Source organism: Montipora capricornis, chromosome 8 (genome assembly GCF_036669925.1).
Source record: "Montipora capricornis isolate CH-2021 chromosome 8, ASM3666992v2, whole genome shotgun sequence".
Taxonomy (NCBI): Eukaryota; Metazoa; Cnidaria; class Anthozoa; order Scleractinia; family Acroporidae; genus Montipora; species Montipora capricornis.
In genome coordinates, this window is record NC_090890.1 from 44438867 (window position 1) to 44461385 (window position 22519).

General features: G+C 40.6%; 1 protein-coding gene across 4 annotated transcripts in view; it reads left to right on the forward strand.

Moving 5' to 3' along the window:
- Nucleotides 1-1568: 1568 nt before the first annotated feature.
- The window catches only part of LOC138059854 (uncharacterized), a 22635-nt gene continuing 1684 nt past the window's right edge, over nt 1569-22519 (forward strand). Inside the window, exons 1-18 of one of the 4 annotated variants that reach the window (XM_068905491.1) lie at nt 1569-1628; nt 2287-2444; nt 3755-4269; nt 4741-4823; nt 9014-9131; nt 9221-9295; nt 9374-9462; nt 9612-9685; nt 11760-11836; nt 13500-13583; nt 14645-14718; nt 14895-14972; nt 15763-15823; nt 17064-17148; nt 18845-19398; nt 20335-20494; nt 20612-20688; nt 20949-21026. In XM_068905491.1, coding sequence (XP_068761592.1) covers nt 3856-4269; nt 4741-4823; nt 9014-9131; nt 9221-9295; nt 9374-9462; nt 9612-9685; nt 11760-11836; nt 13500-13583; nt 14645-14718; nt 14895-14972; nt 15763-15823; nt 17064-17148; nt 18845-19398; nt 20335-20494; nt 20612-20688; nt 20949-21026 — 2181 coding nt within the window. In that variant the 5' untranslated portion in view covers nt 1569-1628; nt 2287-2444; nt 3755-3855. Of the gene's footprint in view, nt 1733-2286; nt 2445-3754; nt 4270-4740; nt 4824-9013; nt 9132-9220; nt 9296-9373; nt 9463-9611; nt 9686-11759; nt 11837-13499; nt 13584-14644; nt 14719-14894; nt 14973-15762; nt 15824-17063; nt 17149-18844; nt 19399-20334; nt 20495-20611; nt 20689-20948; nt 21027-22519 lie in introns of all 4 variants that reach the window. The other 3 variants (XM_068905493.1, XM_068905494.1, XM_068905492.1) reach the window with 3 other exon arrangements.

A 22519-nucleotide genomic window follows, 5' to 3' on the forward strand; every position in this document is an offset into this window, starting at 1 on the left:
ATGCTCAACTGCTTTACAAAATCAATGCACTTTGGACTATTTCCGTTGTCGTTAAACACTGGGCCGTAGCCAGTATGAGGCAAACCGAGGCACTTGCCTCCGTCATTGTTTCGTGAAATTTTAAAATAAAGCGTGATTCCAGTGTTGTCTTTAATATGTAATATGCATCGTAAACACTTAAAATACTTCCGAAGATAATTTAACCACGGACATTGTCTCAGTCATATTCTTTTTCTGGCTACGGCCCTGAAACAGAGCTGAAAACCTGACGCCCATGCTGAACGGGCACGGTCTCTTTTTGTCAATTATGACACCTTTTACTTTTGTAATTTGAACAATCTAAAGCAATATCACTTGTTAGTATAATTACATAGGTGATTATTGAAAATTCTCTGCGCTGATTGGCTGCGGTTGAGGTGATTATTACACGATGACTGCAAGCGGTTTTGTCGAGGTGACATATGAAGAAATTAATTGTTTTATAGAAAATGCACATTTTCAAATAATCACCTATGTAATTATACTAAAACATTTATTCACCTCACGCTCGGTGAATATATAGGAATATCGACTTCGTTTCGGTGTCATTCAGCGATATTCACCTCGCCTTCGGCGAATAATTGTTAACTGTGCATTTATGTGACCTGCTGACTGCATTCTTGTGTTCCCAGAGCCCGCTTGGCTGTATTTTCAAGTCGTAGTTTTCTGGATGTACCGCACAGACAAAGAAATTTTATACACAAGTTGTTCCCAAATTGACCTTGGCTATGACTTCCAGAGTTAGCATTGAATGATAGAATCCCAACATTTATTGTCCTCTTCTCAATTCTGAAATAAAATTCATTGCTCATGCGCTAGTTCTGAACCCATAATGAAGGATTCCGTTTGCATGCAATGAAAGCAAACCTAACCATGGCCATTTAATACAATCACGTTCTCTGTGGTCACATTTTCCTTTGGGGGTGGTGCCGAAAGGCCGCTGGCCAAAATTACTGTAGCTCCAAGGAAGAGGGCAACGCCAGGCGTATCCAGCTGGGGCCCGTTTCTCGAAGGTCCCGAAACTTTACGGGCCATTTTCAGGTGTCACAATTCCCTTTGTATCTCAAGAACGGAGAGGATTTAAGTCGTCAAACTTCGCAGTAATTTTTCTTTTTGTTACCTTGAAAACATGTCAAAGGATCGGCTTTCCAAAACAAGCGGTTGCCAGTTTCACAAATGGCTTTTCGGTCCCTAAAAGTTATCGGGACTTTCGAGAAACGGGCCACAGGACTCGAGGCAAGCGCCTTTCTTTTGCTTCAGGTATGCGAATCGTTTTATCGAGTGAGAAATTTAGGCCCTTGAGGAGTTGAGGAGTTAAACAGGCGCGAGGGCAGGATCAATATTGCCAGTAGTAAAGCCAATATAGGCCACCAATGTTTTGACTCGAAACTAAAATAAATATCCAGTTTACATCTCGAATCAACTTGTGATGCGTTTTTGACAGGTAAGAGAGTGGCCGGCAGAAGGTCTAAACTTTTAACAATCAAACTGTTTGTCATGTGTCACGATGAATTGACAAAAAATTCCTTAGTTGTCAAAAGCATAAGCTAAGAGACACGCCGACTAATCCAAGCGAATAAGATTACAAGGTAAGTCTGTTAGCAGCAAAAAAAAATGATCTTCATGATACACTTGGTTTTAAAAGGGATGTAACTTCATTTACCCGGCGTAGTTTTCATCAGTCAACTGTAAGGTAAATTGCACGCAAAGAAAGTAGTTGTCTTCTTCAAGCTTTCTTTGACTCCAAGCACCAGGAAAATTTCATTTTCCAACTGTTTTAAATAGTAGGAAACACTTTTAATTCTAGATCTATACTTAAAGTAAGCCGAGAGGTAAAAAAGTAAAGGAAATGAAATTGCTTTCGTTTGGCAAAGGGATACTCTCACGTTACTTGTTCGCTCACAGCTGAGAAGAGAACTAATGGATAAGCAAGAGGGAATAAATTTACGCTTGTTGACCTGGCTACACAACATGGAACTTGGAGTCAATCTGAGAGCTATTGCTGTTGCATATTGTTCGTCTGAGGCCGTTGAATCAGGGATGTCTTTTATGCAATTCTTTTCAGTGGAATTAAGTGATTCGATTGTAATTTTCATTTTGTTGGTATTGTGTGCGCGTAGTTTGGAAAATTAATTTACTAATTAGCTCTAATTGTTTAACAATTAATTTTGAAACCGTTGAAAGATTATTATTAAAATGGTTTTAGAGGGAGCCGGCCTGACTTAGTGGTTGGGGTGTATGTTTGAGATCGCTAGGTGAAGTTGTTCCTGGCTGAAATGGACTGTTAGCAGCGATTCAAAAGAAATCAAGTCTGATCAAAATCGCGGAGAAAACTGGAGTCTCTGAAGAAGGCCATTTGACCCATTTGGAATTGGTAAACAGAATAATGTACCTTTGGACATAAGGTAAAATAAAATAATTACAGGGAGAATAGAGTAACAAACAAATAAATTCGATAAATTTAAAAAGGAACAAGAGAACAAAAGGGACCTCTAGGGATGCTGTAATAACTTTATTGACCTTTATCCTCGTTTTTCCGCCATAAAAACTTCAATTTGTACCCGGTGACAAACCATGAGTTCAACATTTGTTAACAGACAAATCACGGTTACAGTTCTTTTAGTCAAGAAATATGTTGTTGTTACGCTGAATGCTGAAACAGAACAAATTTAACCCTTTGATTACTATCTGGCAAAATACGTCCAGCTTTATCCACGGTCCCATCTACCCCTTATGACGTCATCACTTTTAACGGTCAGGAACAGCTTTGTCCACTAACTTGTGCAGGGAGAAGAGATTTTTCAAACTATACCAGAATGAGCACAATTCAGTCAAGGAAACTGGAGAAACGGCTCAAAAAAACATGTAAGACTGACCTGAAAATCTCCATGAAAAGCTTGCTCCATTACCCACCTACCTTTCTGAGCACCTAATTCTAAGATGATGAAATGTTTCTCAGAAACTCTTCCCACCAAAATAAACCCTACCAAATGCCCAGCAAGTTAAAAAAAAGATGAGACAAAGAAAGTGAAAAGAGAGGGAAGGAGAGAAAGCGAAAAGTGAAAGTCGAAAATGTCGAAATTTTGTTTTCTGCGCATGCCCGAACTTTGCAAGCGCTTATTTTGCACCTGGCTGAAAAGGCCGCGGAGTGTACAACCTGGAAACGGGTTTGTAGGGAGATTTAGCTCTTAAACAGCACGGCAGTGACCAAAAAACCCCTCAACTAGCTTCAAAACGTGTTTTTCGGCCAAATCTCTAGTAGCCAAAGGGTTAACATGATTACCACTGTTGAACAAAGTTGAACGAATAGAGACATGCGGCTATTGAAGCGGCTGTTCAACAATTTGCCATTGCTAGCACACAGCGTTCAGCAATCCTTTATAGGTAAAGATAAAGGTACAACTTATTTACTTCAGTAACTCCTTTACCCTCTAGAGCGAGGGTATTCTCCCAGGAAGCCGACGACGCGCTCTTTCCATTTTTCCACTTTCCCCCTCCTGCTCCGTTTTAAGGGTATTTAAAGCCACATTTTAAGCTACACTTAAAGGAAAGAAGTCGAAACAAGGATGTGAGATCCGGGGATCGAACTCGGGACCCCTTGCAGGCCCAGGCCGCGCGCAGTAACTGACTGTAACAAACGTTGCACAATTTTAACCAAATGCCACAAAACTAAAAGTGAACTGGTCACAGATATTCTCTTCAATTTTTCTTTCAGTTGCAAAACGTACGCTATTTTGAAGGTGATCTGTGTCTAACGTTTAACCGTTCGCCTTTCAAGAGCTCTGCTGGCTTATTTCTAGTCTGCCTTCAAGAGGAATGGAAGGAACACAGGCCATTCGTCATGTTAGATCAGCTGGTCGCATGGCTCAGCGAACTCACTCAGCCACAACTGTTTCTTCCGCCTTGGACGACAATGCGTCCCTTAGCTCCAGCGTCAGCTCAGCTGTCAAACGACACGGATCAAAATCATCGAATGTTGATTACTCAGGCTTACGGGCTGCCGCCGGAATTTCGCGAATGAAGCACGGACGCCTTCGAAGAGGTTCAGGTTATCCGAATGATGTCACTGGGATTGCCGACTCATCTTCGGCCAAAGGACGACGAACGAGTATTCTAACTTTAAGCGATCTGGCTGACGTCGGAATCAAAATGCGCCGGCGCCGACGCGGAAATACGATGGACTCTTGGGGAAAAATCAGGTCCAGGGGTGAAACTAAGTACTTTGACAGGGTAAAATGACAGAATTGTTTGAGTTGAATAATAATCTAGCCTCGTCCACTTGAGCAAACTTTCCATGGCTATCGTTATGCGACAAATGTATTAGGACAGATGACAAAAATTCGAAACGATACGATACGAAAGAAAGTCCGGGATGCAATTTTATGCGAGAGTCAAACCGAAACAAACTGAATTTCGTTCGACAATAATATTTGATATGTGCTATGAGCTTGCTCGCAGGCTAGGATTGGAAGAAGGCTTTTTCTCAGTTTTTCTCTGCACTAAAATAATATAAGGATCGTGTTTTTTACCAGCTCTCGATTATAAACCTTTGCTCAACTCAATAGAGTAATCATCGGTAATTTTTGTTGGGACAAAAAACACTAAATTAAGAACGAGTTAATGCGCATGGGTACGTTTCATCTTAGCGGCTTCGTCGCTGGAGACAACCAGTCTTAACTTTGCTGTTATATTCGTCAACAGCTCCTTGCTCCAACAGAGTTGTTTCGTCGTGCCGTGAAAATCGTTCAAATGTCTGCTTCACTTTGCCAGTACAAGTATGAAAAGTAAGTCTGACGTCATCAAGTCCTTCATCCGTTTGCATAGGACGTCTACAAAAAATTCTGCGGAATATATTATACCATGAGAAAATGAGGGGACAGAGAGGGAGGCTCCCGGTCCAGCCCTTGGGATATGTCATGTCCACGAAAGTTATTTTTAGACGAGCGGAAGTCTTTGTTCTAGCGGAAGTCTGTCTTCCGAGACGTCCGCATGCAGGCCAACTTCGGTCTGATGTTTGAAAGAAAATAAATATTCATCAGCCTTCCACGTGCGCCGCTATTTTCTCTTTCACTAAGAACCTGTGAGCGAGGAAAGACTGCATGCGGACGTCTTGGAAGACAGACTTCTGCTAGAACAAAGACTTCCGCTCGTCTAAAAATAACTTTCGTGGACATGACATATCCCAGCCAATGCCCTGAGCCTCCCTCTCTGTCCCCTCATTTTCTCTTGATTATACCTAATAGACCCCTTTCATAATGGTGGTCAAATAAAATATTCTTCTGTATCAATGCTAATAAGCCTTTCTAGCCGCGCTAAGACGAAGAAATTTCAAAAGAATATTTGTTTCAAAATGAGGGCAGTTAGGTCTAATTAACATAAACACAAAAGAATGAAAAAGAAGTCGCCATTTATGAAAGTGTTCTATAGGAGGACTAGTTTGATTCAGAGAACGAACGAACGAACCAGGAGCGATTTCGGAAAGTGGTAGCCTCTTAAAAACAGTAGTGCGAAGATATAAAGCAAAAAGTATATTTTCCTCCGAATAAAGCCGCGCTTTTAGGTTTTAAATTGCTTGTCATACGCGGGAGTACTGAGGAGCCGATTGGGCTGGGGAATGTTTGATAAGGAAGAAGGCCAAAGGCGAGAAAAATACCGTAATTATAGTAATGGTTATAGGACTGAGTGGAGTCCTGTCCGGTCTGTAATCCGAGTACGAGTGAAAAGAAAATCGGACGAACTGCGCAGCGGGATTCCGATATGTTCATTACGAGTATGATTACAGATCGAATTGGACAATACGAAGTCCTCTTACCAACTTACCAACTAGTCTCCTTCCAAGCCGTTTTGGATGTCACGCAACGCTTCCCCCACCGGCCTCCCTCCACGCTTGGGGGGAACGTTGCGTGACATCCAAAAAAACGGCCGCGAAGGTAGAAGTGCTGCCGAGGGGAAGGGAGATGTTCAGTTATGCTTGCGGTTATTTAACGACGGTTATTGCGAGGATTTGAAGGGAGGTTTTAATAGGTTTTTGAGCAGGGACGGTACAAAACTGGACCCCTCTCGAGAGACAAAAGAAAGCAATAGATTTCACAGTGACGTCATCAAATTCTAAACTAAAAATCGCAAGGTCTTCTGGAGGTTGAGGATGGCTTAGAAATAAATCTTTTCGCAAAGTTTCCAGTTCCGTGACGTCTTTCGTTTGCAAAATACAGTATTTTGAATTCCGAATTGTCACCTTGCGTGACAGCATGCTACTAAGCCATTTGGTTGGAACAAAAAAAATATATCCCGATGAATCACGGCAGTTTGAGCCTTTCCAGTACATTAGGAGATGTGTTCACACACAAGCATTTTATCTCATGAGCGAAAATTGAACTCAGATGTTTCGTTGATTACCGGCCGCCATATTGGGGGACCACATGCAGTCAATTTCATCTTCTTACACATCTCTATAAACTTGCTTGAAACGCTACGAGAAATAACTCAAAAACAATGTGCGGCACAAACTTGAGAATTGAAGAGGTGGTTAAAACATTTGTTTCCTACAACATTCCAAGTTCTTGGCCTTTTTCATTGAACGATTTCGAATTTATCTCTTTGTTGCGTGACATTAAACTATTTGTAGTTTGAATGAAGATCATACGCGCCACAATTTCTTGCGCCTTTGACCACAATCCCGTGTGTTTCGGAGAAAAATGTGTTCTTCTACCGATTAGAGGCGGAACTTCCTCGTTCGTTCGCCTCAGGCTCATTCACTGCGGTATCAATTAATGAAAAAAATTACAATTTCCGAGAAAAGAAGAAGAACCAAGTTATGAAAGAAAGGGAAAATTTGCATTAAAAGACTGACAAAGGAGGCGAAAATTGTTAATGTCGCTCTGAAAGAAAGAAAGAAAGCCTTAATTTAGGAGTCTGTACACTGTTTCTATGGTTATTGAAGCCAAGGTTGTGATTGGTTGATTTAAACTACAACGTTGAATGTGATTGGTTGATTTAAACTACAACTTTGAATGTGATTGGTTTATTTAACTGCCCGATACCAACTTGGAAAATGAATAAGTTTTCTTGTAAACCCATCACAATCGAGAAAATTGTAATCCATCGCATCCACTTCGGAAAGAGAATTGAAACATAAATAGCTTCAAAGCGTTTTAGAGGAGGGACTACCTACAAAATGAAATTTAATCTTGATTACCTTTTCTATTAGTTAATTTTAGAGCGGTTTTCAATTGAGTGTCGTAAAAATTACTTTAGCAATCAAAAAGCACGGAGACAATCCAGTAAACCAATCAAAATTCGAAGTAATTACACGTGGCCGACACAAAGCGCGGGAAAATGTGCACGCGCGAGCCACGATTGGTTTTAGTTTCACTTCTGATTGGTTGAGAAAATAGCGTGAGAACTTTGAACGAATCAATGAGTGAAATAATCATAAACCAAAGCAATTCGCTAATTACTATCGACACTCAATTGAAACCCGCTTTGTTGTATAGGGTTAGGGACTAAGCATGCAAAATCTTTCACTCCATCTTCATGATCCGTCGGTCGCAGAACTGCCAATAGGGACTTTAAGATCTAAGACGCAGGTCGTCAACGAGAACGCCGTGAAACAACAATAGGGCCGTTTATACGAGAGAAAATAAGCCGCGGCTAACTCTGGCCACGGCTTACGTAAGCCGCGAACACCCCGTATAAATGGTACAAAATCGACGTTCACGGCTTTCTCAAGCCGCGGCTTATCCTGGCCGGGGAGTTTATACTCGTATAAATAGTTCCTTTCGCGGCTTACGTAAGCCGCGGCCAGAGTTAGCCGCGGCTTATTTTCTCTCGTATAAACGGCCCTAATATCATTGGTAAAAACAGAAGACAAATAAACATGCTGCACGTGCGGCACGCATTTTAGCTCATATTCGTGCTGTACTTTACATAGCAAAGACGTCAATTAACCAAATTAGGGAGCTTACGAAACGTGGACGACGACGGCTACGAGGACTTCATTTAAAAATACGAGTTCGCGTTATTCATATCACTACAAAACTATTTCATGTCGTTTCGCCTTAAAAATGTGTAGTAACTGCCGAGGAATTAAACTGATATGAGTGGGTTGGAAGCGTAGAGAGAGAACTGAAAATTCATCGTCATGTGCTAACGACCTCCACAGAACCTTGAATTTGGTCATTTCACGTCGTCATTTAGGAGATGACGGCAAAGAAATGTACCAAAATGTAAAACGCACGTGCAGAGCGTGCAGAGCCATTGTTTTTGCTCACTAAACCTATTGTTTTATAGCGTCGTCGTTGCCGTCGGCGTCGTCGTTTCGTAAGTTCCCTATTGAGGTTTTGACGACAACGCGAGCGTACGTATGTGAATCTTTCAGTCTCTATTTTTACTCTGTAACCGTTCGCACCAATTTATTTTTAGGATACTTCGCCCACATTGTACGACTCGAACGAGATGGCCTAACCGCGAGAACTTACGATAGTGGAGAGTTTTATTATGTCGAGGTGACGTTTTCGTCGGTGATGCCGAAAATGAAATGTCATCAAGGGGAGGGAGTCGGAGCTGGTAGTCTATGGGGCCTGTTTCTCGAAAGTCCCGAAAAACCATTTGTGAAATTGCGAACCGCTTGTTTTGGAAAGCCGATCTTTTAACATGTTTTTAATGTAACAAAAAGGAAAATAACTGTGAAGTTTGACGAATTAAATTCTCTCCGTTCTTGAGATACAAAAGGAATTGTGACACTTGAAAATGGCCCGTAAAGTTTCGAGACTTTCGAGAAACGGCCCTCAGGTACGGAAGACGAAAGAACGGTGTGCGGAAATTGGGAGGTTTTCGTCTCCGCAACGCCCCTTTGCTTGGCCGAAACGTGTGAACAAAATCGTTCTGCGGATAACAAATTTATAAATTGTAAAACAATAACATCTGTGTAACTAACTACTTGATCCTATTTTGGTCTGCTTTTCTGGTCTTTCAGAGAGAATGAAGGAGAAAACTTTGCGCACACTGTTTTCACACAGTATATAAATGAAAAAGAAAATCAAATGGAGGGTGAACTTGCCTTCGATGCATCATTCTTCAAAGCCAATAGAAAGGTAATGATACTGACAAATTTCTCAAACTTAAGTGTTTATTTGATAAAAAAAAAACAAACAAATACAAATACCGTTCGATTCTATAACAGATGAGGGTGTCAGCAGAAGTGAAGATGATTTTGTTAGTCCATCCAGAACAAAGAACAGAACAGCAACTGGCCAAGGTTGGTTATCATCTCTCAGTCTTGTATTTTAGATAGGATAGAAATAGAACACAAATAACACTTGCTTTCTTTTTTTAGGTTCTGTTTTCGTTACGATCGATTCAATCGTTTGCAGAGTACCCTCAAAGAATTCAGCAAAAGCTTGTTCGAGTTGGTTGGTATGAAACGTAAGTCTGCGGTAGAGACATCTCTGATAATAATGATAATAATAATAATAATAATAATAATAATAATAATAATAATAATAATAATAATAATAATAATCATCATCATCATCATCATCATCATCATTATCGTACTTTTCTCTCCTCTACAGACATCAAACCAAACGAGCAATCTTAAGACAAGGGCATATACCGCAGGCTTTTTATTTTGTGCTCTCAGGCTCAGGTCAGTATCCATGTTTTCAATCTTCAACTGATGATGAAATTTTAAGCCTTGCATGCAAGATCAGTTTGCATGAGCGTTCATTAATTTGCAAATTGGTCGTGCTTTCGATTTGAAATCTTTTATGGCGGTCGTTAGAGCGACTTTCCTTTGACCTTGACGAAAGTCACTCTATTGTTGTTGTTCAGCGATAAAAAAAAAAATTTGGTCAAAAGCTCTCGGCTACCTTGCTTGCACGAGTACCCTAGAGAGGAACTTCAAAATTTGTCACCTCGACAAAAAGACGCATTTACGGCTTCTCTCACCGAGTATTGTCAGCAGAGCCAATACATATGTAATGTTTCCAGTTACTTAACCCGCCAAGCGGTTGCACTAAGTTGGTTGAGCATCGGACTACCGTGAGGGATGTCCCGGCTTCGACTCCGGCCGGACCAACACTCAGGGTCTTTAAATAACTGAGGAGAGAGCGCTGCCTTTGTAATTACACCCGCAAATCGTTAGACTTTCAAGTCTTCTTGGATGAGGACTTTAAACCGTATGGCCCGTCTGACAACCCTTTACTGTTCCTAATCCTGTGGGAAGTAAAAGAAACCAAACACTATTCGTATCAGAGCAGGGCATGGATTTCCCGTTGTTGTGGTCAGGCCTCATTTCATTCATTCATGGGCCGTTGGTGAGTCTGATGAGATCACTACAATGAACTGATAGCGGCTGCCTACAGCGGCGCCTGTATACATGCTTATGTCCGATCTCACCCATAGATCGAATCTTGCTTCTAAAGAGCATCTGAATCTGTAATTAGAAAACCCGCTCTATAAATTTATTACCAATAGACGAATTCACGCTCTTGAGTTCATCATGGGTAATCAGGGCAAGATGGAAAGAAATTCAAAGGTTTGTGTGGAAGTTCAAGACGACGAAAAGTATTCATGATATGCAATTTTTGTTTTGTTTTTTCCAAAGCAGAAGATATGCGCTCAAACGTGCGGCAGAATAAAAGTGGAGAGTATGGCTATTGTACAAAATTTTATTTAAAAAAGTTTACATACATTTCCTGCAATTCCAAAGGCACAAAATTACAGAGAATGTATGGAGACAAAAAAGGCAATATTTAGGAATTCCAAAGAACAGATACCAAGTCCGGTTCATCTCAATTGTGAAATTGAGCTTATTTCTTTGGTTTATCAAGACGAAAGTCTATAAAGTAGAGTCATGAACAGTTTATTTGGCTTTGAATTTCCATACAAACGTTTGAATCTCCTGCCATGATGCCTTGATTACCCATGATGCTCTCAAGAGCGTGAACTAGCCATGGTCTTCACTTCACTAGGAATGAGGAATTTTAAGATAACTACATCAAAAGAGGATCAGTCAAACTAGGGATAAGATTCAGGGGTTTAGTATCTGAAGAAACTGCGAGCCGCTGGGAAAGTGAAATAAAGAGATGGTTTTATCAATTGGGGTTGATATGATAAATTGATCACCGTAAAGAAAATTGAAAGCATCCGTTTCGACCGTCAGCCCTTCGTCATCAGAGCGAATTGAATTCTTCTCTCGCTCTAACGAAGGACTAACGCTTTCGAGTTCTTCACGGTTGTCAATTTACCATATCAACCCAGTTGATAAACCCATTTAATTATAGGGGTAAGATTTGTTTGATCGTGGTCATAGACGAGAGACCGACTGAAGTCGAAGAAAATCCGAAGGCTCCTTTTTCTTTAGCTTCTAACGTAACTTACGGCAGGGGTGGGCGCTACTCCAATCTTGTGGCATGACGAATGGATGGAAAGCTGAGTGAACTTTGGAGCACACGAGCTGGGATTCGAGCTGGGAGAGCTGAAAGCAGTCCGCCAGCGATGCCCACTGCACTACGAGCGCCCGTTTTTAAAGTAGTCATAGGCGCGTGCCATTAATTAGAGTTAACACTTAACTTGGTATAACTCTGACTATCTCGGCCCTACTCAACAATATAGCAGTTTGTATCAAGTTTCTCTGAACGCTGTAACTGTGACACTTAAGTCAAGTTCACGAACAGCTATAGGGTCATCATAAAGTGCTTCTGTACCTTTCGTTGCAGCTGTTGTCACGATTATGGAAGAACACGAGAATTTTGCGAGAACAGTTCACTTTTTACGTCGAGGAGATAGTTTCGGGGTACGTTCTATGTACTGTACCAAGAGAGAGGATGAGGAAGGCGAACATCGAAATAAGCATCAAAAATCAACCACGGCATCGGCCATTTTGTTCAAATTTTCAGACGCGGGGGATCTGGAGCGAGTGCTTTAATTGGCCACGTAGCAAATTTCCTTGTGCTTATTCTGTGTTTTGTTTTCACATGACTCAAGCGAACGCAAGCATTAGCGCAGAGCACAAGGAAAAGGAAAAATTTTGATCCTTGAGCTTGTGCTTATGCTTTCGTCAACCTAACCTGCAAGCAGGCTCTTCCGTTGAAAATGGCGCGCGCTCAAAACATCCTCTTCCGTTGAAAATGGCGCGAGGTCGAAATATAAGGGCTTGGTAACTAGTAATAAACGCTCTTATGCTTTGCACTTTTGCTTGCGTCGATAGCGAAAACCAGTCTTAAAGCATGATTCCTTTAACGGATCCATATGTATTGTTTTTTTTCTGATTTGGTAAAGCTAATGTAGTGATCAGAGCTTTTTGTGTTGAGGACCGGCCAAACAAATTTTATTGATTGGCTTAAACCTTGTCATCCGATTGAAGGTGAAAGCAAAATCCATTGAAATTAGCTGTCACGCATTAAACCGCGGCTGCACGTATATTTACTTTGAATGTTGATTTAATCATGTGTTCTCAAGTAAATTAAAGCATGGCACCAACCAGGGGCCCGTTTCTCGAAAGTCCCGAAAACTTTTCGGGCCCGAAAAGCCATTTGTGAAACTGCGAACCACTCGTTTTGGAAAGGCGACCTTTTAACATGTTTTCAAGCTAACTAAAAGAAATATGTCTGTGAAGCCGGTTTGACGACTTAAATCCTCTCCGTTCTTGAGATACAAAAGGAATTGTGAGACCCGAAAATGCCCCAAAAAGTTTCGGGACTTTCGAGAAACGGGCGCCTAACCCCAATTATTGCACAAAAAAGTAAGGGGGTGGTCTGACTTAATAACAACGTAAGACTTTCGCAGACTAACAACGTCACAAAAGTTTATATAGAGATGCAGTGACGTATGCAAATGAGGTCACGTGACGTGACTCAAAATAAGAAACGGCAACAGTTTATGCTAAAATTCATTTATTTCACTTCGCTACTATTAGATTAGTCAAAATGGTAAAAGAAAAAGAACTGTGCTTAATTGGCCTTTGTTAAAAATGTCTTTACGGTTTTGGAAATATATGGCATTTTGTACTAGTGCCTAGTCCCCTGTGGAAAAAGATTTCTTTTTTCGGACATTTATTTAAAATTATCTTGAAATGTCCAAGCACAGAAATGATGTACCCAATAGTGTTAACACCATAAAGGTAAATCCAACCACTAGAAAATTATAAAAATTGCTAAAAATAACTTTGACATGTCACGTGATAATATATCATCTTATGTGGCAGTTAAGGTTTCACATCTTATTGCAACTAACGATGTCCCAAAGTTATTTCTTGTTATATAAAATGGATCAATAGTTAGACCACCCTCTCATTAATTTTCATAAAATAGATCTGGGCCCAGGCCTTCGTCTACTGTGAATGGCCAGGGCACTTGCCAAAGTAATCAATCAAAATCATTCTATTGAACGAGTGCTTTAATTAATGCTCAGATAGCAAATATTTTGCGAGAGAGTCTTTGTTGTTCTTAATTTCACAGGAGCTAGCTATTCTTCACGATACTCGGCGCCAGTCCACTGTCATTTCGCGGGAGCCAATCGAATTGTTGGTAATTTCCAAAGAGGTGAAATGCCCAAGACATTTTCAGCCTTTTACAAGCATTTATGATGATTATTCTGCTTATTTTTGACAAGAATAATGGTACCTTTACCATATATAAAGGAGTGTAAACATACACTTAAGCTGTTTTAGTTACGTTTTGAGATTAAGACGCTCAGCCTGGTTCTCATAGACCAAATCAGCAAACTCAATGTTGTACCCATTTCAAACCCTTCGGGAATCAAACGTTTTGTTCCAGGTATTTCCATATCATTTAGATGTGAATGCTACATTATTAACCAAATACCGCGAATACACAAAGAATATTAACCCCGGGATACTATTGGTCCCTGGCAATGAAACTTCGTATACCTTGTTCTATGTTGATCTGCTGTCGAAACTGTTCTGTTCCGACATCATTGATTCCCTCTTCACTTAACATGTTTCAAAAATGCAAGTAATGGATGCTCCTCGATTTCATTAAGCGTCAAGATATTTCCCCTTGAATCTTCTATCCACTGGTGTCTCGAAATACAGACAATTAACGCCACGAAGCTAGTTTTCCCTAACCTGTTCCTCAAATAAAGAGTGAATATCCGCATTTACCCCAACCTAAGAATATTAACACAAACCGTAGCCTGTTACAGGCTCCCAGACAGTCGGGAAAGAGAAAAAAATTAAATGCGTGCGAAAAATGATCAGGGGCTTGACCAAAGCCCCCAATCGCTTTTCACACGCGGTTGTTTTCGTTTTCCCGACTATCTGGGAGCCTGGAACAAGCTACACAAACCCGGGCACTTCTTACTGTTGGAAGCAGATAGCTTATACTTGGACTACACGGGACACTTTCTGTTGGATTGCTATAAAATTGGGCGGGCATCTACGTAGTTACCTGCATTCTGGATATAAGTGACAGCCTGGTGAGCCATAGCTAGCCATGTTAAAAAGCACATAAGCTGAGCGTACAGTCCATGACAGAGGAAAAGAACAGAACTGAAGACAGATCATCAATATTTGATATATATAAATCATTTAACCAAGGCAGTTGCAAACTATAATTGTGTCTTGTATTATGATGTTATCAAGGACTTTGTGGACATCTTTATGCTGGCGGGAGGAAACAAGAACATCAATGATCCTGATCACAAGAAGTTTATCCAGTAAGATCAGAATTTTCCGTCTTTGTGTATGTTTTATTTTACAGATTCATTCGGTTCAGGTTTAGGCGGCAGACGTTTATTTCTTAGTTTAAAGTAGGCACCTTTTCTTCGATATTTTCGCTATTTTATGAAACAAAACTGGATTAGCATCTTTTCTATCTCGCTTTCCTTTTTAGAAATATTGATTTCCTAAAGGGATGGCCTTTAGAACTTATGGCAAGCAACCCAAAGAAGTGTCTTTTTCATTTTTTCAGGTAAGAAATCCCTTAAATCTACCAATATAGGGGTATGAGACAAACAATGTTTTTATTGGCTAACTAATAGGCGGTAGCTGGTGTAATCAAATATTTATATGGTAAGAAAAACCATATTTATCAGAGACGTTTCTTCAAGCCATCACAACTGATGATGCGTGAGGGAATAAATAGGTTGGCGCTGTGGTTAAAACAATGGAGCGTTTTTACTCACGTGACCAGAAGCCATATTAGATTACTGAAACAAAAGGAAGTATTTGCATAAAAATAGAGTTCAATTCCCGTTGGATTAGTTTGGTACACCATCATGGCCGCCATTCCTTTCACGACGGGAACGGCAACGAGAACGTCATCTCAAAACATAAATTCGTGTTATTGTAATCACTTCGCGACTACTCCAAGCTTTTTAACATGACAATGGTGTGGCAGTTAATTTAGGGGAGAAAATGAAAATTCATCTCCAAATGCTGACGTCCTCGATAAAACCTCAAATTTGGTGATTTGACGTTGCTGTTTTGCTGACGACAGCAAAGAAATGGACAAAAAATAAAAAAACGCTCGTGCAGAGCGTGCAAAGATACTGTTTTTGCGCACCAAGGTTGCGTTCGATTGACCGTATTCCGGAATAGGAATACATGGAATATAAGTTCTGCTTCGAGAGGTTATTGAGCGAGTACTTCGATTTCCTTGGCCTATGATGAGCAAAAACCCCAGTTAGCTAAGACAGTAATTCTGTAAAGCTCTCAGTCTTACCTCCGAAAACTATTCGTGATTCCTTCCTTCTCTATAGGAGTGGCTCTGTTCTTGTTAGAGACAGCAATCACTCGGACTGGATTTACATCATTAAATCGGTAAACTTTTCTAACGCAAATTCTTGTACTCATCGCCGCCATACTGGTGGACGAAAACAAAAGATCTCTCATTAGCTTCTTTTGTCCGTCCACCAGAAGTCGTACATTTCTCTATTGTTATTGGTGTTCCTAGAGGTTAGTTGAAAACGTCCTATACCTGTCCCATATACTACTCTTCCATATAGAAGCACAACATTTCAATTTCAATTTCAATTTAAATATTCAGTTATTACCAATGCAATGTCATTACAGTCCTAGGCGACCCGCAAATAGCAAAGCTATTCTAGGCGGGCCACCTCTCTAAAACAAGCCCTGTGTTTGCTACCCTGCAAACACAGAGAGAGAAACCTCTGCAAGCAATTGTTTGATTTTCCATCGAGCATGTGCGAAGAACCTCACACCCCACGTGATGTATTTGACATCACTTCGTCTCATTTATAGGGAAATCACTACACAGCAGGCTCGCCCAAACGCAGCAGTTACGTAGCTGAACGCACCCGCAAGCGCCAAAACAAGTTTACCAACTAGTTTTACTGGTTCAAATTTAAATTATTTATCCTTGGCGCTGGACGGTGGCCAACTCAGAGAAACTAACGGTTGCTCGCAGTAGGAGAAACCAACTGCTCGCAGGGTAGTCTTAGCGTAAATCCACTTTCATCTCCTCAATTTCCATTAGTTTTAATGCCGGGGTTCTATTTTTAATACGAAGTTCTTTTGGGATGTTTTTCCATAATCTTACACCCATTCTAGCAAAAGAAAATAATAGTTGGTTAGTTCTAGAGGCTTTGACATATAGATTACCCGCTGCTGAGAATCTTGTGAAATGATGATGAACCTGCTCGGAGTGCGTAAAGAGCATAGAACTACATGTATTAGTGGTCGAGAAATATCCCTGCCCGGGATTATGTCCATCTAAAGCCTAACGTCTAACGCCATCGAGTGTATGTTCATTTAATTTAACAGTTTTTCTTTAAAGAAGTTTCGGGAACAACTCAGCTGTGTTTCGGATGAATGAACGAGCCTCGCTTTGAGACTATTAATACCATAACTTCCCATACGGTCACTTAACCGGACGGAATTTTACGTACTGCATGGGTTAACCCTTTTCTGAGGACACTTATTCACGCACAACTTTTTGACTACAACACATCAGATTAACAAACTTAATACTTTCCACTGAATCAGGTTTTAGTGCACGATTTATTTAATCAAATATTTTTTGCTTTACTCTTTTTATCAGGGAAGCTGCCAGGTTCTCAAGAAGCTCCGGGAAGTTAAAAGTTGTCTCATTCAACACAACGACAGAGTCGTAGGATTCGAAAATGGTATTTCTTCTTTTTAGTTAAACAGCACCTCTCCAATTTTTTAAATTCAAGTCGCTCCTCGTACTACTTGAATCCTGGCTGCATTCTGCCCTCTGTTAGCAAGGAATTAAGGCTCTGCATTTGGGATTGATTTTTTTTTTCATTCCAGTCTTTTCCTATTGTTTTTCACTACCGACGCAAGCCTCAGATAAACCAAAATACAGAGACGTATTAACTTGTTGTTAGAGAGTCATTTGGAAAAGCAAAATCTACTATCGAACAAGACGCCGCTGAGAGTGAATCTACGAATATCGAATAATGCTTGCGTTTGTGTAAACGCAAAGCAGAGGCCTGTTTCTCAAAACCTCCGAAAACCTTTTCGGGCCAGAAAAGCGATTTGTGAACTAAAATCTGCTTATTATGAAATATGAATCTTTGAACATTGATTTCAAGGCCTTAGAAACAATTGCAAAGCTTCATGAGTTGAAATGTTTTTCTTTTAAAGATACAAAGCGTTTTATATCAATCGAACGAAATACAGTACTTTCGAGGAACGCCCCCCTGCTCTTTGGGGTAGCGATTCTTTCGGTTGGCAAAGAAATCACCAAATTCTGCTCTACATGTCTGAGACTTCCACTGTCGCCGTAAAGGTCCACTGTTATAACGTTGATAATCTAGCCTACGTGTAGCCGTAACCTACGCCCCGAAGGAAAAAACGAACGACGTTCCCTCCTCCCGTTGTTTCCTCCGGGGGGTAGGGTACGGCTACACGTAGGCTATTGATAACCACAAGCGTTTTAAATTTCTATGACTGCGCAGAAAAGCCGTTTGCCTTCGAGTCGCAGAATTGTGGTTCGGGACAAGGTAGACGTTGATCTCTGGACACACTAAAAATACGGAGGACCCTGCGGACGAGTCTTTGAACACGACCATCTGGATCTGTCATTACCAAGAAGTTTACGCAATGACGACAGTGATGGCAGCAATAGCGTCACAAATCAGCATAGTTGCACGAATAACTACATTATTTCAATTACAATTTGGAGTAAATGAGCAGGAATAACTTTTTCAAAGACCAAAAGGTTATTTCAATAGGGCTTATTCACGATAGCCGCCATGTTGGTTTTCATATTGTCATGCAAATTAGCCATGTGTTATGCTGGGGGGGCAAACATTGAAAAAAAAAGCAAATTGCGGAAAATCGGCTCAACGAAACATTAAAATAACATTGCAAAAAGTCCAATTTAGTATTTAGAATTAAGTACCTTTTATAAAAATTTTACATCTTTTGATTGCCTTTGATATTTTGACTTTCTACTTTGCATCTGCTCATTTTTCACTAACTGAAAAACGTCGAAGTAACTTGTGTAATGATTGTATTTTACTGCTTAGGTGATAAACATTCAATGAACGTGAAACAAATCATCTGTGTGGCTAAGGTTTTCGTTATAATCTCTCGAACTTGTGTTGTTTGCCCCCTGAGAAGTGTGTAGCTAATTTGCATGATAATAGCAAATCCAACATGGCGGCCATCGTGAATAAGGTTTATTTGCAAGAGGAAAGTCAAGTGATCACGTATTAATAAGATACATGAAAACATTTCGAGACAGGTCATGCATCATAATTATGCAATGGCAATTCAAGCGAAAAACGAATCACCGTGTAATCATTTACGATCACTACTATCTCTTACATTTTTCTTCCTGTTTGTCCTTAGTTAAGTGCCAGGTTCCCAAGGCTTCATCACGTAAGAGACTGGAGCGAGTAAGAGCGAAACTGTCGGTTGTGACGTTGTTACTTCCCAAGCTTCATAGCAGGCCGGGTCTCATCACAAGAGACAGTGACGATGAGGCCGATTCTGAGAGCGAAGCAAATAACATCGACGGCTCAGCAATTGAAAGTGTCGCTGCTGCCCAGAAATCGAGAAGCTCAAACACAGTCCAAAAATATACCGAAGATGGTTCGTATACCGTCGGTAATCTTCTTGCTCCTCCTTCACGGACCGGAAGAAGAATTGGCGTCGTCAGCGCACCAAGAACGTTATCAAGTAACGGTGAAAATTCAGACAATCTTAAAAACGTGCTTGATTCGAGGGGCTCAGGTATGATTAACTATAATCAAGAAACCGGGGAAGACAGAGGCCAGACAACGAAGCTGTCATATCTTAATCTTCCCGGGGCACAGGAAACACGAATCACGCAAGAACAGAGGGAAACAAGCAGTAGCAAGCCGCTGTTACCTAGCGTTGACGAGGAAGATCACCCTTCTTCGGTAATGATTTGAAATTTGAAATTTGAAATGGCTCACAAGTTCTGAGTGTTCGAAACGATGGTTACCAGGTACCCTACCTATTTACATAATGAAATCAAGGGGACTGGGCCCGGCTTTACTCTGCCTCTTTTTCAAGCTTTAATTTTCAGTTCTTTCTATAGTGAGGTCTACTTTTTAAGTCAGGTTCGACCGATGGCGATCCGTTCCCGCCAATAATCATCATCACCCTCTCTTATGCAATCGAGAAATAAGCGTGTTTGAGTCTTGTTGTGGCTGCTTGCTTGTCAGAACTCTTCATGAACAGATGTAAAAGTTTACGTAAGGAATTAAGGACGGTGCCTACTAGTGTTATTGCGCATACGTTCTGCGCATCTCCAGATACTCGGATTTCCTATCGGTAGTGCTTACTATAATGCAGAGATATTTTTGCGCGGTTCAAAACCATTCGGAGAAAGCAGAACGTAGCAAGTGCTCTTGGTTTCCAAAAAGAAAATTGGGGGTAACCATGCATTTTTCAGTGATAATTAAGTTTTAATTTGGAAAGGAACGCCATACATTGATTTGTATTTTAAAGCTTTTTGCTAATATTGACGATTAATTATCTTCGAAAAATGCGTGGTTACACCCAATTTTCTTTTTGGATTTTAATAACACTTGTTGAGATCTGCTTTTTCCGCATATTCATAAAACCGCGCAAAAATACCTTTGAATTAGTAGGCACCGTCCTTAACTATTGTAGGGTAAGGTGAAGTGCTGTTTTCTACCCATGCAAACCATGTGAGCGTTAGCTCCAGTAATGGAATTGGGCTCTCACAAGGACAGAGAAAAACTGGGTCAGAGTTTTTTTCTGTCCTTGTGTGGGCCCAATTCCATTAGTAGGGCCGGGGTTATTATCATTTCTGCACCACTCAACTTGAAATTATTATCACTCTACAGAACCTTCCAAATCCTCTGCGTTCTCGACTTGATACTTTGCAATCAGACACCGCAGGCGACCAAAGACAAGATACCGAGTTTAACACTCGCCCGAAGGCACAGAATGTCCACAGGAAAACCAGCAAAGTGAGGACAAAATCCACAGTCATCCCTCCTGATGGTGAGCAGAGACACAATGCTCTTTTCATAAGACAAAAAATTCTACCACTTCTAAAAATTGTTCTGCTCAATTTCCTTTTCTTCTCCTTTTATACTGAGAGTATTTTCATCATTTTAGGGGATTTATTATCGGAAGAAGAAAAGAAACTTCCTCTTCATAAGATTTCTGTTATTGACGAAGGCGACCAGAGACCGGTAAGTATAATGTATACACAATGACGGACAACTTTAATTTCCTTTACAGTCTTACGGTGTTTTAAATTGAGTTAACGGTTATCGTGAAGCTAGCTAGGAATAAATATCAGTGAAAAGCGATCAAATGCTATACCATAAAATAGGATGGGTCAATCACTAATTTTTAGAAGTTTCAAATTTATTTGGCAACGTCCCCTCCTGGCTCCAATTGACTTTTTCAGAACTAGTCGCATTTTGGTTTTTATATTTTTTTTCTACAGACTGAAGTCCGCATTACAGACGCAGATTTGCATCCCATGTTTGTTCAAGTCGCTCTTCTTCAAAAAGGAGACTCTTTTGTAAGCCACGAATACCTCTTATCTCGTACCCAGATCTCCCACGGTCATATTTCCAGTGACAGAGTGAGATCTGGGTACGAGATTAGACCTCTTACTAACCTAATTTTTCTCGGTCCGTTCTGTAAGTTAAGGACCGAGTTTTTTTCCCATTGATTTATGGCCCAAGTGCGGTTTCACGCTGGCCATTAATGAACGGGAAAAAACGAGGATCTGTACCTTTCGTCAGGACTGAGAAAAGGAGATTAGGAAGACGTTTATTACATCTCTGAGGAGTGCGGGAAAGGAAAGTTGTTTAAGTCAAGCGGAAAGGTTTAACTGCCTCAACGATTGCGCCTCAAAATCTGAAAAACGAATTAATTTTCTTAGCTTTTTGAAATAGTTGCTTGCAAGGGTTAAAGGCAATAAGGCTATGGTTGACTCATTAATATCAACGGGTGACATAAAGGAAATCCTCGCTATAAATGACGGTTCGGTATCATTTTCATATTTCTGTCTAAAACCGTTGGTGTAATATCGTAGGAGGCTCGATTACCAGCCGCTGTTTCGGGAAATGAGCCCGCGCTCCTCTTGGGGAAGCCTAGGAACGAAGGTCGGGCTCGAGAGAGTGGCGGAAAACCAAATCGAACTTAAACGTAAACAGCAAAACGGTTTTGTCGTTCCCAGCCCATCTAAACACATTTGTTGCATGTGGAGCTGCCACGTAAAGGTGTGCCTAAAACACTCGCCTGGTACGTTGGCTATGCCATGCTCATGAGGTCTAACAAGGCCGAAACAGCTTTCCACGGCTGCCAATGAACCAGGTGAAATGGTTTTGCGCATGCGTGATGTGTTGGTCACACCGGGAGGCGGGGACTTAAACGGGTTGGCGTTATGGTGTGTCACCTTGCTTTTATTGACGTTTTTTTTCACTGAACGTATCGTCAATGGGCGGTAATTGAGAAGTGTCTGGATCTGCCTATCCGGCAACGATTTCATTAATAATGGTAATAGGACTAAGTGGCGTACCATTTAGGGAGTAATTTCAAAATTTCTCGCACAATTACTCCCTGAATTGTACGACACGAAGTTTTATTATCAATTAACCGCAACTGTTACAAAATACGTAAAGATGAGGCTGATAAAATTTTTATAGCTTAATCTGCTCAACTTTTCGTAGTTTTTTTTAATATCTCTGGAAAAATACAAATGATTCATGTACAGCTAGCGCGCGTTTGATGACGCATACAACTGTCCAGTTACAAACTGTGTTATTATGCAACTCAAGCAACGACGACGGCGACGTCAACGAGAACGTCATCTCAAAATATGAATTCGAGTTATTGTAATCACTTTGTGATTATTTCATCTTTTTTATATATGACAAGGGGTGTGGTAGTTTCTAAGAAATGACACTGGTCGGAACGGCATTTAATTTAGGGGAGAAAATGAAAAAATAGTCTCAAATGCCGCTGACGTTCTTCATAAAACCTCAAATTTGGCCATAGAGTGTTTTC